This window comes from Gouania willdenowi, chromosome 12 (assembly GCF_900634775.1).
Source record: "Gouania willdenowi chromosome 12, fGouWil2.1, whole genome shotgun sequence".
Taxonomy (NCBI): domain Eukaryota; kingdom Metazoa; phylum Chordata; class Actinopteri; order Blenniiformes; family Gobiesocidae; genus Gouania; species Gouania willdenowi.
In genome coordinates this window covers 25497864-25514510 of record NC_041055.1, presented here as the reverse complement: position 1 = coordinate 25514510, position 16647 = coordinate 25497864, and the positions used below count along the sequence as shown (strand labels likewise).

The window sequence follows — 16647 nt, the reverse complement described above, 5'->3', positions numbered from 1 at the left end:
TTTAAGCAATGATGTCATGTCACCTCTCCAGACTAGATCTCTAAATGTTGTGTTTTGCTTTACCAATAGTTAAAACGCTAACAATCAATAAATCATTAACAATTGATAAGATAAAAACGTGTTTATTTCCCTCACTTTTATTATTAATTTATTTATTTGTGTTTTGTTGTTTTGTTTTGTTTTGTTTGTTGTTCATTTGTCCTGGTTTTGAATGGCTTGTTTGCTCTCAAATCACCTTATTGGCTCTAAAAATGCAGATAATAAAGCTGGATATTAATTAAAATTGTACTCGGATACTTTTAAAATCACAGTTGAGCACTAAGTAGATTACATGGCATAATGAATACTTAAGTACAAGTAAAAGTACAGGCTTGAAAATGTACTCGTAAAAGTACAAGTATCCCAAAAAACTACTTAATTACAGTAATTTGAGTATTTGTAATCTAACCCTAACCTGCACATGAGACATGAATATTTGTTGAACAATGTTATGATGATGATGACATGTTTGGGTTTTAATTACAAACTTGCATCTATTTGCAGAGTGACACTTTTGATATTATTCACATTATTGTTTATTTCTACTTTTTATATTCCTATTGAGTTGAAAAGCTCATACTCAGAATAAGTATCAATATATGTCCAGAGTTAATGTCAAATAAAAGCACATTTAAAAAAAATATTTTTTCCTTTTCCAAAATATTGTATCATATTGTTATCGTGAGCTCATTACCGTATTGAAAACTCTGTCTATCGTCCCACCCCTACTAAATACAATATGTATAACAGTACACCATTACTATTTAAATTATAATTTAGTATCATTTAGTAAAATCCAATCAAATCTTTTTTCCAAAACAGACACATTTCACCTAAATTTAAATGTCTTCCCACCACAAAGGAAGGTATCTCTACTTTTAAACGCTGCCTGTGGATTGGTTAAGCCCCCGACCCGCCTTATCCAAACCCCTGGACTATATAAAGCTCCGGCAAAGCCTCTCGGGGGTTAGAGGAACAAACTCCTGGACCCTGGCCACTGGGACTCTTATTAAAAACACACGTACTGTACATGCTGTGCGAGTGTGTGCTGCATTCATGCTGGCACCCATGTTCCACACTGTGGTGAATTTCTCTGACAAGTATCTGGAGAGGTAAGAGCTTCCCAGCTCTGGATTTAAATGCTTTTATCTGCAGTTTTAAATGTTTAAAACAAGACATTCTGAAAGAAGCACAGCACACGAGGATTATTCTTGCACTTGGGTTTTTAGTAAAGCACTCCGACCTCTATGTGGATCTCATTTGATCGTCTCTGTGGGGAGGGAGAATCCCCTGTGAAGGAAAAGAGCTGAAAGTGTTTGGGAGGAAGCAGCTTTAATTTCTAACTTGAGACTGACCTTTTTTTCTTATTATATGCAGCCTGGATTTCAGAAATAGGACTGCTCATGCAATTTGTGTGGTTGGGAAAGTGACTGTGCTTGATTATAGAGTTCTTTATTTAGTTGTGATTGACGAAGTGTGTGGATATGATGGTGGCACATTTATTGACCCAAATTACAACAGTTCCTTTTCTCATGGATCTTCTAGGAATATTGAAGGGGGGGGGGAGTATTTTTTTCTTGCTTGTGAGATACTGAGCTGTTGTCCATTTTCTTTTTTAAATTGCTATGTCATTTACGTCTGCATAATTTGCGGGCATGCACCCAAATGAAAATTGTGGGTTGAAAACCGAAAATGAGAAAACCAAGGCCAAAAACCCAAACACCAAAATACATTATTATGGAAATTAGTAGTCCCACTGCATTTATGCATAAATATCAGTCAATTACAAACCATTTTTATTTGTTTTTTTGTTTTTATTTCGCCATTGATGAACGATAGTAGTTTTTTTTATTTTTGAAACTGATCCAGAATCAGTCAATTGATCCTAATGATCTAAAATTTAATGGCCTAAGGTCTAACTTTGGGTAGTAACTTTTTTAAAATGCAATCCTACTAACAGACAAACAAACAAATTAAAACGCTCGTTCAGCGCAAATTTCAAAAACGCCCAATTTGGCATGTGTCAAAAGCTGCAGTTGGCATGACAAACACTTGAACTTTTGTTGTACGTTAACGTCAAAACTCTTCTCAAACCAGACAGTAGAAATGACAGTAGAAAGGACTTTCAAAGATGGTGGACCTTCAGCATGGTTTTTTAAATGTCAAACCTGGATCAGGATCCAGATCTTGACCAAACTATCTCGTAATAGACTTTATTGGAATAGAGATATCATCAAACTTCAACCTGCTGCCAAATCCACATTCTGGATCGGATCCGTACGAAACTCGACATTTTGATTGAGGTCACAACCCGACATCAATCCACCAAATTTGAGTAAAAATTAAAACTTATTTAAATTGTATAGGAATTTTTGAAAGTCGTAAATGGGCTTTCTAATGTTAATTATAAAAAAATTGCTGAGTCAGGAATTTGGATCGGATTTGGATCATGTTTGGTCAGATGTTGCAAATCATAGCCTTACATTATCCTGCAAAATCTTGACTGAATTGATGAAAATCTGACAGATATGAATTTTAGACATTTTTCGCCAAAATTGAATAGTCTCACTCATCTGTGCCCAAAAATATTTATTTAGCACTGACATTCCAACAATGCACTATATAAAATAAAAAAAAATGAAATATTTAACTTGGTCCCACTCATACATTAAATAATATTGTACAGGCCTATAACTGACTGAGTCAAAATAAATATGTTCTTTCATTAAAACACATTTACAGGAAGTCACATAGACTGTGTGATTTGATTGTGGCGTGCATCATTTATTTTGCGTGTTGGTTTAATCTCATCTCAGTCATGATCTTTATAACGCGGACCAAGAACAATCATGAAGCAGTAACGAGGATCTCTGTGAAATGTGCGCTGATGAACTGCCGCGTGGTCCGTGTTTGCCGAGATTTATTAAATACAGTTGCTCTGAGTCCACGGACAAGTTGGTCCTTTTCTCCTGACCGCGGTGTTTGCACTCGTCATCACAACATCCTGTTTTGATGAGAAAAGTGTTTTTCGGTGGCCAGAAGTTTCTAAAGTCATGTAAACACCATCAATATTATTGATTAAAAAAAACAGTATGTTATTTACATACGTTCTGAATATAAAGGCGTATTTAGTACGTGACAGATGCACTGATAAACCTTTGAAACTTTACTCACTGTTATTTGAGTGCCATGCTCAGTATTGAGTTTGTTGTCGCACAGCCATCTGTCAATACAGCGCCGTAGGGACAAAAACACAAACGTGTATTTGCATCATATCATACCTCACAGGTCAGTCTCGACCAAAATACGAGCTTTGAGGTATTTTCTGAGAATAAAGGCTTCATGCAGTGAACTTGGTGGTATTTTTGCAATTCTCATAAACGCTGTGATCTGCTGCGTGTATGTCTGCGCTCTCCCTCTGTGATACTCGAGCCTTTCCCTGGGAGTGCAGCCTAGTTTTCAGAACACCAGGAATAGCCAGCAGGGTGATATTAGTGCAGCTAATGTGAGCCAAGCAAACGGGGAATTAATAAAGAGCATTGAAACCTTCAAATAGACACCGTCCATGTTTACCACCGTGGCTCTTTAGGAGCCCCAAAATGGCACATCCTGAGAACAGCATGCAGAGTGGGTTCATCTAAAAAAACAGAGCTTCAGTTTCTCCCTCTGGATGCTTCCAGTGATACTTTTGGGAATCATGATGTAATACGCTTACTTTCATGGTTTCTGAAAATGTATTTCCAAAAACAAGAGTTCTAAGAGAGCGCAAACCTCCGCCCATCGCCAAATATTATCTTTGCCAGATATTGACAGTTATGTGGATCACTGATCCATTACCATTTACACTTTAAAGGCTTGGAAGAAATTTTCATCACCATTAACTATGATACAGTAGATCCAAATTTACATGCATGTACCTCCATTTTCTTTTAAAAATTGCAATGAAATCCAATCTGGATCCGATCCAGAAGAAGCTCAGGGGGGTGACTGAGGAACCAACCCGACATAACTGAGTCAAATTACATGCCAACCCAATTACAAATAGAGATATGATGAGAGATATGGATTTTTTTTTTTACTTCTGAAACGAATCCCCTCCAACATTTTATGGAACCTTCCTTCCGCAGTGGTTCCCAACCTTTTTTTGGGTCATGATCCCATTTTGAAATCTCTAAAATTAGCTTTTAAGAATGTTTGTTGTTGCCAGGATTAGTGCACAAAGTGACAAGATGCGCTAGCTCAGATATATTTTTAATTTTACTAGGTTTATATTTAAGTAAAAGTAAAAATATAGAATACAGTTCTTTAAGATTGTGTGTGGAGTTAAAACATTATAGAATTACATTTTTAATCAGTATTATTTTAATCATTATCAGTTGCTGGACATTTCAGGCGATCCTATCGGAATTCCAGGCGATCCCACATGGGGTCACGACCCCGAGGTTGAAAAACGCTGGTCAAAGGTCTGTCTTTGGTTAACAGTTTGTCTGTTAGTAGGATTACATCAGAAGTACATGGTACTTAAGGGAATTTGACAAACAGACTAAATAAACACCGGTGAAAATAGAACCTCGTGAGCCGAGGTAAATACACGTACAAATGAATGGCTTGGGTTGACGCGTATCATCAGATTACGTCACATGATCACACGTACAGTAATGAAAGGAAAACAGTCGGTTGGTTTACATTTTAGGAGATTTTAGATTTTCCAGCATGTGAATCTGTGCCTCTTTGTGGCTCCATTATACAGTATGTCTCAATTGAAAACAAAGGCTGTTGTGTTTAAGCACCATCAGTGAAGCAGATGTTTATTCAGCATGTAATCCTACAGTATTTGTTTATTAGCTGCTTTGTGTCTCAGCTCATTTCACACCTTTTTTTTTCTTTTCAAACTTGCTATTAAAAATTAAAAAAAAAGTATGAAAGGTTAAAGGATGTAAAGACATTGTTTCTGCAGTATCCTACAACAACCATGTGGTGGCAGGAGAGAAATGAATATCACCCTCAAAGCAAGAGTTGCAGCATCATCATCTGTCCTCCTGTTTCCACATGGAATCAGCTATTTTGAAAATATCAATACAATACAGAATATTTTTACTACAACAAGCGTTTAATTTAGTATAAATGTTTATTTATCGACCTGCTTTGATGCAGCAGTGAAACTATTTCAGAATGCTCTAAAAATAGAAAAATCAAATCATTCTTGCTCTTAACAGCAAGAAAGCTTTTATTTCTACTAAAATGTCCTTCAGGCTATTTGCTAGGGCACCTTGTTTTTACGTGTGCCAAAGGCCTGCTGTCACCAGCAGCTCAGCATCTGGATAGAAGTCTGCTCCATGCAGTTCACTCATTGAAATCAGAGGATGAGTCACACCGCGGCATCGATATTTCTCAGAGCAATGTCGATTTCTTCCGTTGCCCATAAGGCCGAGCCGGAGAGAACAGCACTGCCTCATCGATTGATCTCCAAAGCGGGTTTTTTTTTTTTAGCTCCAGCCTCATCACTCCTGAATCTTACAAATCCTCTCAAAGAGGATCTTTTTCAAAGCTCAGTGCTCCACGACATCTAATCCCAAATCAATTCTCCTACAGTCGTCCCTCGACATCAATCTTTCTGTCTTTGCTTTCCATGAAATCGTGAGCTGACTCTGTTGTGCTCAGTCGTGTTCTTTCACACATGCACATGATACCTCACTCCATCCTTCATGTGCTCTCATGCAGTCCGTGGGAGTGTTGGAGTCTGCCACCTGTGACTGGTATGAAAGCACCAGAAAGGGTTTCAGAAGTTGGCTTCTGTAGTGTGTGTCAGGGTTGGGGTCAATTACATTTTTAAATTGCAATTATGTCTTCAATTATCCATGTTGAATTACAACTCAATTATGATTATTCAGTTCAGTTGCATGGAGTGCTGCCTGGGTTTGTTTTGTTAGAAAGTTGCTTGAAAAATCAGTTATGGTTATGTTGGCAGACATTTTTTCCAATTATCATTAAAATTACAATTATTCATATCATAAAATGTAACATTCCTCTTGTGTTTGCTTTGACCCATGTCTTATATCAGCTGTAAAATACACTAAAAACTATTATCTATCATCTAATTTGTTTCTCATCTCTTTGTTACCTTGTTAGGTTTCCTAATCAATGAAAATACTGGTTTTTAATATAGTTTTTTCTGTTTTTAAATGATCCTTATAGAGAAGTGACAGGTAAACTTGATAAACATATTTTAATAACTGTTGATTACATATAGCATAGAACTCTAACGTGGTTCCCCAGTTTTGCGTCTCTTACAGTTCTATGGCTTACGTTATGTAGTCAGCTATTATTAAAAGTTTTCCCACGACCTGTCAGTTCTTTTGAGGGTCACTTTATCATTTAAAAATAAAATATAACTGAGGGGTATACTGACTGAAAAAATATTAATACCAACAGTTTTATACAATTACAAAAGCAATTCAATGTGCTTTACATGATCCAAAAGTTCAACAGAAAACATTCAACAGCTTAAAAATCAATAAGAACATTAAAATCAGCAGTAAAAACATTAAATCAACTATACAATTATTAAAAATCTCCCTCTCAATCATATGTGACAGATAAAGAGATTAAAAAAAATGTAATGATGGATAATATTTTTTAGTGTATTTTACAGCTGATTTGAGACATGGGTCATAACTGATCCTTTATCATAAGAGATGCAAACAGAAAGCTAACACACGAGGAAGGTTAAGTTCTATGGGGTTATTTATTACAGGCTCATTAATTGTTATTAATTGTAATTTAATTTTTGTCATTCAGAACGTAATTATAATTGACTTTAAAGGGAAAAAATATTGATTTTGATTTGAATTGTAATTGGAAATAATGCTGGTCACCGTAATTGTAAATTAGTTGTAATTGAACATGGATAATTGAAGACGTAGTTGCAATTGAAAAATGTAATTGTCCCCAATGCTGGTGCACAGTGTTTGTGCTAATCTGCAGCTGTGTTTCTCTGAATTAAAGGCGTCAAACACAGGAAGGCCTTGTTTCCCAATTTAGGATGTACTTGCTCTCCTGAGGGCTTTGGGCAGGTAGTTGGAAGGCTCGCTGGGATTTGGGCCAGCACGTTATTACCGGGCCATTCAATCCACAGTGGAAATCACAAGCAGGGAACTCAGGAAATGGGTGTTGAGTGAGGTCACATCCCAGTGAGGCAGCAGCACACACTTCAGGTCGGGGACGGCCAGGACATGCATGAGGATTCTTTTTTTTAGAATATGCAGAAACCTGCTGGGGCACTAATGGGCTGTATGGGGGGTGGAAGGAGGGGTTTGTGCAGCGGGTGTTGATGGTTAGAGAAGGTGAAGCAGGGACTATGGTGGGTGATGATCAGGAGGCTTCCAGGTGCATGTTGTGGTTGGGTGTCACAGTGATCCGTTGCCTCTACCCCGGGGTCAGCTCACTGTCAGATGCCCCTGTAGGCACATGGAGAACAGCGTGATGGAACAGAGGAGTGAAGAAGACTGAGTGTCTCTCCTCCTTCTCTGTCACATTGGCTTTAGTCCCCGTCGAGGATCCTGATAGGGACGCATCTCGAGGAAAGGCTGCCAGAGACGTTTGACGAACTGAGTGACGAAGCCGAGCAACTTTTTTGGGAAAATTCTGTCCCACACTGAAGAAGATCTCAATGTACAAAATACGTTTTTATTCTAGTTCTAGTCATGGATTGGATTTATAACATTGAAGGATGATATGGATTTGTTCGTTTCAAGACTTTTGGACGTCAAATCTCAAGATCTTCCCTTTTCTCTTTTCGATCCCTTCCTTTCTTCTCAACTCTTCTTTAAACTCCATCTTCTCCTTCCGCTCAACCCTCTCCCGTCTCCTCTTTGTCCTTTCCTTTCTCCCTCTCAGGGCCAAAGACATGAAAAATCGTCTGGCTTTCCTGCGGAGGAGGAATGAATCTCCAGGAAGCAGCCCGGCCGGGAAGTTGGACAAATGCATGAAGTCGGTGAAGTAAGTGGCCACTTCCTGGCTGCATATGCATGTGGGTGGGAGTGTGAAGCTGTCCTCTCGCCCCTCTGCCACTAATGGTGATGACCTGGGTCGGAGATGACTGACAGGCAGGACAGATGGGAGCATGCTCCGAGTGTCGCGTTAATGAATCAAATTGATGGATGTGTGAGGAGAAATAGAACAGTGAAAAAAAACCAACCAATATATTATTCTTTCAACACTCTTTGAGTTACCAAGTATTTCAGGTAGTAGCTTAAACCTTTGACATGTGTTGATTGACTAAAGTTTGACCAAATTTGATTGTAGCAGCAGTTTCTAAAACAATAATGTCGGTATGTTGGTTTTCAACAGTTTTTTTCCCCACACTTGTATCAAAATAAGTTTGCCACCAACTAAAACCGATGCAGAGAATTTGTGTGAATCAAGCCCGACTTTATTCAGAACAGACAGTAATGTGACGGAGCGTGTTTGAGACGTGGATTGAAGTCTTTGTAAAGGCTCCTGTGTTGAATAGAAGAAAAGATGTGAGGCAGCAGGGGGCAGACAGAACCCATAGAGGAAGAGGGAGGGCTCCTAACCCAACAACATTCTCCCATTGGCTCACCAAAGCCCCTCCCTCCTCCCGCCTTCCAACGGGAATTAAAGTCAGGGATATAAAACTCCAAACCCCCCACAGAAGTGAAGCAAAGACTACTCATGGCTCTCAGTGCTTTCATCATTCACTCAGAAGTGAAGCCAAAGCACGAGGCGAGAGTTTGAGGATAGATCCACTTTATGTCCACTCTTCCTGCCTGCACAGATTAAAGATCTGCGGATGGGTCACACAATGAGAAACCTGGCTGAAATGGGCTTGTTAAAGAACCGCTCTGCTTTCATCTGCAGGCCCACACCAGAAGAAGCTTTGAAATGGGGGGACTCACTCGACAAGCTGCTGGCACACAAATGTAAGTGACTTTACTTTTCTTGTATTTCCTCCTATTTGTGTGTGTTTTTTTTTTAAATACAATCACCAAAAAGTGAAGTAACTTGCAGTGAGAGACACAAACATTGGATACATGTATGTAGCTTACATCCCCCATTAATGTAACAGCACTGATTATAGGAAGTTCTCCTAATCCTCACTAACAGAATCCACTGTTTGGAGATTCCAACACGCACATCTGCAAGTCGGCGTCTATTTTTGTCCCGCACCGTTCAGCTCACGGTTCTTTCAAAAAGCAGATGCTGATCCAAAGCCAGCCCTACATCTGTTCCCCATTCCACCTTTTCTTTCGCCCTCTTTATTTTCCTTCTTTCTAATTTCCTCCCTCTTCCACTTCTTACCTCACTCATGCTCACTGGAATGAGGTAAGACATGAGTGCTGGCATTGGCCATGCTTATCAGCGTGGGTGATTCATGGGAACGGAAAGGTGCAGACAGGAGCAGTGGGTGGACGCGGCTTCCTGCTATTCTTTATTCTGGATGATTGTCTTCCTCTAATCATCAACCGGGTTCAAATTTTAAAAAAGAAAAAGAAATTGGTTCCCAATGTGCTCCTTTTTTTTCTTTTTACTAAGTAAGACACTTGTTTCTTTGTCCATTCATGCTTTGAAACTTAGAGGAATTATAAAGTCACACGGCTGATGTCACTGAAAGGATGTCAAGGCTTTTAAAAATGTGGCCGAGTTTATTTATTTCTGGCTTTATTGCAACCACATGACTCAAACAAAAAAGAAGAAAAAAAAAACTTCTGAGCTATTTCTGGCTCTGAGACGCCAGCAGTCAGGTTGCCATGGCACTTCAGTCAACTCTTCTTTTGTTTACCCTCCTCTTTTTTTCAGATGGTCTGGCCGCCTTCCGAGCTTTTCTGCGCACAGAGTTCAGCGAGGAGAATCTGGAATTCTGGCTAGCCTGTGAGGAATACAGAAAGATCAAGTCCCAATCCAAGATGGCCTCGAAAGCCAAGAAAATCTTTGCGGAATACATCGCAATCCAGTCTTGTAAAGAGGTGAGAGACGCTCACATTACCACCAGCCAGGGTTGGGCTCAGTTACAATTGTAATCATGTATTTGATAATTAATTGCAATTATGATGTAATTATAACCGTAATTGTAAATGACAAAAATAGGTTGCTGTTGTAATCATAACTGAATGTAACTGAGTTCACATAATTGACTTTTGGATGGAAATTCTATAAAAACTGTCGATTACAATGTAATTAAATGCAAAACTGTGCAACTTTGTTACAGTTCTATGGCTTACACACATACATAATTATCAATTATTAAATATGTTTCAGATCAACTTTTCCCAATACCTGTCAGTTCTCTTGAGGATCATTTTACTATTAAAATTGTTTTTTAAAATATATATATATATATATGTATACTGACAGAAGAAAAGGCTCAGACGCCCCCACAACAAAAACAATAATACCAATATTTTCATTGATTAGGAAGCCTAACAAGGTAATTGTATGATAGATAATAGAAAGCTAACAGGTTATATTTTATTAGGTTGTTTATGTCAGGGTGTGTCTTTGTGATTAATTGAAAATTGCAATTGAATTTTTAGGGGTAAATTAATAGTGGTAATTTTTGTTGTAATTGAAAAAAAAATGCAGGTCATCGTAATCATAATCGAGTAGTAATTGAACATGGATAAAAAAAATATGTCTTTTCTTTATCTCCTCCTCAGGTAAATCTGGACTCCTACACGAGAGACCACACAAAGGATAATTTGCAAACGGTGACACGGTCCTGTTTCGACCTGGCCCAGAGGCGAATATACGGGCTGATGGAGAAAGACTCGTACCCGCGCTTCCTGCGCTCAGAACTCTACTTGGACTTAATCAACCAAAAAAAGCCCAGCTCCACTTCCACTTCCACTTCGTCGTAGGAGACGACAGACACGTATGGGAAGTAGGGGCAGACTTGAAAAGTGTAGGGTGTGAGGTTCAGTGTAAGTCATTTTTTTTTTTCTGTCACGATGTGAGAAGACGAAGCTACGGAAGATTATTGCATCCACTTGAAAAGAAAAAAATCATTTTTTTCCTGAATAATGGTTTGTTTTTTGGGTTTCTTCCGTTTTATGTGCTAATGTTTTTAGACTGTTTTTTTCTAAGCATGGAGTTCAACTTGGTTTAAGACACTGGGAGATAGTTCTATCTCTAAGCCATAATTATGGCATTACAATTAGTCTCGATCTTGATAATTCAAGAAAAAAAATTGCACAAAAAACAAAAAAATTACTCCAAAAAACAGAAAAAAAAAAGCCAAAAAAATTAATTATTCAGAAAAAAAACTGATTTAAAAAAAATGATGATAATTCTAAGTGAATGCAATACGCTTCCGTACAAAGCAAAGCTATGGCACTGAAAAGGAATGTAGTTTACACAGCTACCGGATGGATGCATGGATGGATGGTGGCTGTTAGAATAGAAGCCTATGAGCAAAGGGCTTAACACAGGGAGGTGGATGCTTGTCTGATCACTGACTGACTTCTGTTTGTTTGGTCTGTTGTTACGATAAAAAATGCATTTGTGTTCATCGTCCAGCTGTAAAAAATAGACGTCGCAACAAATAACGGATGACAACAAGACAGTCAGGTACTGTTTTCGTCACCACATGTTGCTTCATTTTGATCGCAGTTCTCAGTTCAAAGCCCCTCCAAAGTGGTCGGTACGAAGTCCTTTTTCCCTGGTTTTTTTTTTTTCATCAAATTTGTAAAAATGTCCTAATCTGTGGCTCATCAGTTTAAAACCTGCACATCTCAAAAAGCTTCTGCAGGGCTTTTGTTTCAACGGAAAAGATAATTGGGGACAAAGACGGGGAGAAAAACAACATGTGCGTAAAACAAAAGGATGGAGTGAAGCTGTGATGACGCTCTGCCACTTAAAGACTGTTCCATTTAACGTAAATGGATAAAATGAAAGAACACATGATTCCCCCGTCTCTAAAGACTGTTTACAACGTGGAGCCAAAAACTCAAGTACAAAAGAAGAAGAAGGAGACGACGAAGATGTTTCCACGTTTCTGTGAACATTGTAGCTCATTGTGGACACATCCTGGAACGTTCTCAGGACTTTTTGCTTTGACAGGCCACTTCTTCTTGGTTTCCACTATTTCTTTTTCTCACTCTAACGCTTTAGGGTTTTCTGCACTCCTGAGTTTCAACTGAGCAATAAATGACATGGTTGCTCATTTCATTGTGGGAGGAGGGAGAAACAAACAATTAAAGTGTACAAAGGTTTGCCTATTTATATTAAATATCTCGCCGGATGCTTCTACAAAAGCGCTCCTCACGTCCTCCACGGATGCATTCAGCACTCACTTTCCTCTTAACCACCAAACAGGTCCGATGCTGTCCTGAACTTTAAGTGCAATATTTTTTTAATATTATTATTATTATTATTATTATTATGTTGTTTGGTTTTCATGCATTTATTTGGATGAATTTTTAACGAAAACAGACGGAACAGCTCGAGCTCTGTACTATTTGTTAAGAGAAATGTGTGTAGAGCGATAAGGCTGACTTAAAAACATACATAGTTTGAATAATTTTAAGCTAGTGATTTTAACTGTGTAAACCACCCAGCAGCAGGCAGCTGGGGGCTGTTATGGTTGTAAATATAATTCTTTAAGAAAAAGAAAATGTGACGACACATTGAAAACCAACAAAAAAACAAAAGTTATCTGCTGGTGGACAAATGCCACACGCGGCTGTATCGATGTAAATATATGAGAGACTCCAAACTTATAGGGTGACATGTTTCACAGAATAGGTGAGCGCGGATCGGGCGCGGTCGGCTCTTTATACTGGTCATACATCGCTTGTAAGGAGTTTTTCTGAAATGCATTTGATCATTTTCACTGTTTACAGTTCAAATTGCATCTCCTATGATAGCAAGTGGTAGAGTTACATTTGGTGTCATTGCTAATGAAGAATAAAACAACCAACTGATGAAGCATAAAACTTGTGTATTGGAGGTTTCTTTTGTTTAGTGTTTTCATTTTCACCTGCAAATTAGTCAAACATGGCGTTTATTCAGGTTTCGTTTTCTGATGTTGACGTGAGAAGTTGCAATTTCCACTGCCGGAGATCTCAAACTTCCACCTTGTGCCCTATATCTGGTTTTGTTATCTAGATCATTGATCCTGATCATGTATCATTCACACTTAAAAGGCTTGTATGACATTTCTATCCCTATAAAGAACAATACAGTATGTCCATATGTATGGGAACCACCATTTTTTTTTTGTTGAAAAGTTGCGATTAAATGCACAATCCAGATCCGATCTAGACGAATCTCAGTAGGGAAACTGAGAAAAGCTCAAGAAAGATTTTGCCAAAGATGAGATAGGGATTTTTTACTAAACTAACTAAACCAGAATCATTATATTGATCCGGATCCCCTACAAAATTTACACAAATCTTTGGTTAAAATGTTGTCAAAATCTGTTAAGTACTTTTGACGTAATCCCACTAAAAGACAAAGAAATGCTGGTGAAACTATGACTTCCTTGGCATAGGTAATATTGATAATGTTAGATTTGTTTTCTCTGCACCTTTATAGTTAAAACTCTTAACTGAAACAATCAAACGAATGGAGGAAATCTACATCTGTAGCCTCAGTAGTAAAATAGAAGCTTGTCAATTGTCGATCTCTGATCCCGACATCCTTAATTTTTCCACCGTCATTTAATGCAAAGTGGGTACAAAAAATGCGTTATTTAAAGCTACCTTTGAATTTTTTTTTTCTTATCGCGTAAAATCATAGAGTAGGCTTCATAAATCAATGGATCCATCGTCGGTTACACTAAAAAAAAGGTAAAAGGTTGAAAATGCAGCTCGAAAGTTGTTTTGATCTCCATTGTAAACACTCGGTTTATGGACATTTGTCTGAACAGTTTTGTGCATTGCATTGTGGGATGTGTAGTCCCATACACAGATATCATAGGGAATACCGGGAACAAACTAGAACAAAAACGGTGTCAAGCGAAACACTGTCCATGTCTGAGGAAAAAACAAGAATTCAATCATTAAATCCTTCTATGGGACTAAATATCCCACAATAATAATAATAATAATGCATCAATTTTATATAGCGCTTTATCATACACACTTAAAGTCGCTTTACAGAATTAAGGCATTATTCTTTCACTCCACACTTAGTGGTGGTAAGCTACTGTTGTAGCCACAGCTGCCCCAGTGCGCCATCGGCCCCTCCGACCACCACCAACACTCACTCACACACTACATTCATACAATGCAATGTTCAAAACTTTTCCTAAAATGTCAACAAACGGAGATGAAAACAAATGTTTCAACGGTTATTTTGACCTTCATTTATTTGGGGGGGGGGGAGGGGGGATAAATGATGTTTGATCTATGATGCATACACTTTGTCTTTATTTGATAAAAACATTAACATCAAGTTGTCTTAAAAAATCAACAATATTTGATGTTTTCCAGGAGATCCTGAGCTATGGTTATCTAAATTAAATAAGATATTGCTATGATTTTCCTGGTTTGTCCTCTGGGGTTGTAATTAAATCATACAAGAAATGCAAGTCAGTGAGAAATCCCAATTTAGAAACTATTTTATCTGAAGGCTCATTGCACAGGCGGCATCAATAAAAGGGGATCTGGGGGGCTCGGCCGGTGCGCATGGGGGCCAGCGGGGCGACTTGCAGCATCCCCTTGGAGCCCTAGGCGGCTGGGGGTGTGGTCGTCATCCTTGGATGGGCTACTGCCGGTGCTGCTGGCTCTGGCCCCACCGGCGGGCGCCCGCCGGCTGCCCGTTCGGTGCGGCCGTCTGCTGGGGTGGGCCTTGGCTCCTCTGCTGGGGTCTCGGGCAGGGGACTCTCTGGTCCCTCCCCTCTGCGGTTGGGTGTGGGTGGGGGGGTGATTGTTGGTGGGGGGCCTTGGGGGTTGGGGTCGGTGGCGGGGGGGTCCTCGGAGGAACACTGCCCTCTCTTTTTATATCCTCCCTTTAATTAAGCGTTTCTTTCCCTTCCTTAAATGGTAAATGGTAAATGGACTAGATTTTATATAGCACTTTATCACCACACTGAAGCAGTCTCAAAGCACTTTACATATCAGCTCATTCACCCAATCACTCTCACATTCACACACCAATGGGACAGGACTGCCATGCAAGGCGCTAGTCGACCACTGGGAGCAACTTAGGGTTCAGTGTCTTGCCCAAGGACACTTCGACACATAGTCAGGTACTGGGATCGAACCCCCAACCTCTCGATCAGAAGACGACCCACTACCACCTGAGCCTCGGTCGCCCTTAGGGAGGGCTGGTGATGGTCACAATTATGAAATAAAATAAATTCATTTATTCAATTTGCATTGCTGTCCTAAAACGATTGCACTTCTTGTAGTGTTGACCTTTGACAGCTTGTGCAGACAAAGGAGAAGAAAAAAAAAACGAAACTATTTTATCTGTTTTTATAGTTTCAGATGTACTGGTGATACCATTGCTGTATTTACTAAGCAGATTAAAGAGGATTACAGATCTATGTCTTATTGTGTGTATCTATAGGCAGGCTGAGCAAGCATACACAGTTTTATGCCAAATTGTACGCATATTTATTTGTATCTTTTTGCTCACCTGACTATGGGGTACCCAATGTAAAAACTCGGTCACTGAACCTTTAGCTAATTTTTTTTTTCATTTGAGACAAATGCATGTAAAACAGCATATTCTATATCATTGTTAAAAATGTGTAAATCTGATAGTTAAATGTAAATCTCAATGTTCAATTTAGAATTAAGTGTAAAATTTAAATTTAATTGTAAAAGTTGAATCTAAATGTTAAATCTAAATCTCACACTCTACACACCCCACCACTCACTGAGCCAGAGTTGGTGGTTTGGTCGGGGCCTTGTGATCGACAGGCGCTGACCAGCCCACTTTGTATAATTTCTAAACACTTAGCTTTACGCTTGGCGACTGATTTATCATTTAGATTGCGATTTATCATTTACATTTATCTTTAACATTTATATTTAACATTTAACATTTAGATTTAACATTTAGATTTAACATTTAGATTTACATTTAACATTGAGATTTACATTTAACATTTAGATTTAATATTTACATTTAGATTTAGATTTAATGTTTACATTTAGATTTAATGTTTACATTTAGATTTAATGTTTACATATAGATATTTTTCATGTTCACACATTTTTAACAATGATATAGAACATGCTGTTTTACATGAATTTCTGTCTCAAATGAAAGAAGAAAAAAATATGTTGGCTATGACCACTGGTGACCCTGCATCCATGTTGTATTTGTATTTCCATGAAGCAGAGAAACCAGCAACAGTCCAGCAGCTGATCCCACGCGTCTCTGTTTCAGGAGAGAAACACGTGACACGGGTTGAGTCGTGGTGTGTCAGTTGGACACGTGTGTGTGTGTGTGTGTGGGTGTGTGTGTGTGTGTGTGTGTGTGTGGGGGGGGGGTTAGGCTGATCTGAAGTGGTTTCTGTAGGCCTTAGTAACATCACCTAATCTCCTTCACCAGCTGCCATCTGTTTTGACAGCCACGGTTTCTTTTGTTTCCCCACCAAAAACTGCTTCCTGTCTCATATTGCTGCACCGTTGA

The 16647-nt window shown here is 38.7% G+C and overlaps 1 protein-coding gene across 3 annotated transcripts in view; it reads left to right on the top strand.

The window, feature by feature from the left end:
- The window catches only part of rgs3a (regulator of G protein signaling 3a), a 146899-nt gene extending 133907 nt beyond the window's left edge, over nucleotides 1-12992 (top strand). For 2 of the 3 annotated variants that reach the window (XM_028463666.1, XM_028463667.1), the window contains 4 exons: nucleotides 7936-8037; nucleotides 8920-8981; nucleotides 9859-10025; nucleotides 10716-12992. In XM_028463666.1, the coding sequence (XP_028319467.1) occupies nucleotides 7936-8037; nucleotides 8920-8981; nucleotides 9859-10025; nucleotides 10716-10916 (532 nt within the window). In that variant the 3' untranslated portion in view covers nucleotides 10917-12992. Of the gene's footprint in view, nucleotides 1-994; nucleotides 1152-7935; nucleotides 8038-8919; nucleotides 8982-9858; nucleotides 10026-10715 lie in introns of those variants that run through there. The other variant, XM_028463668.1, reaches the window with a different exon arrangement.
- Nucleotides 12993-16647: the final 3655 nt, after the last annotated feature.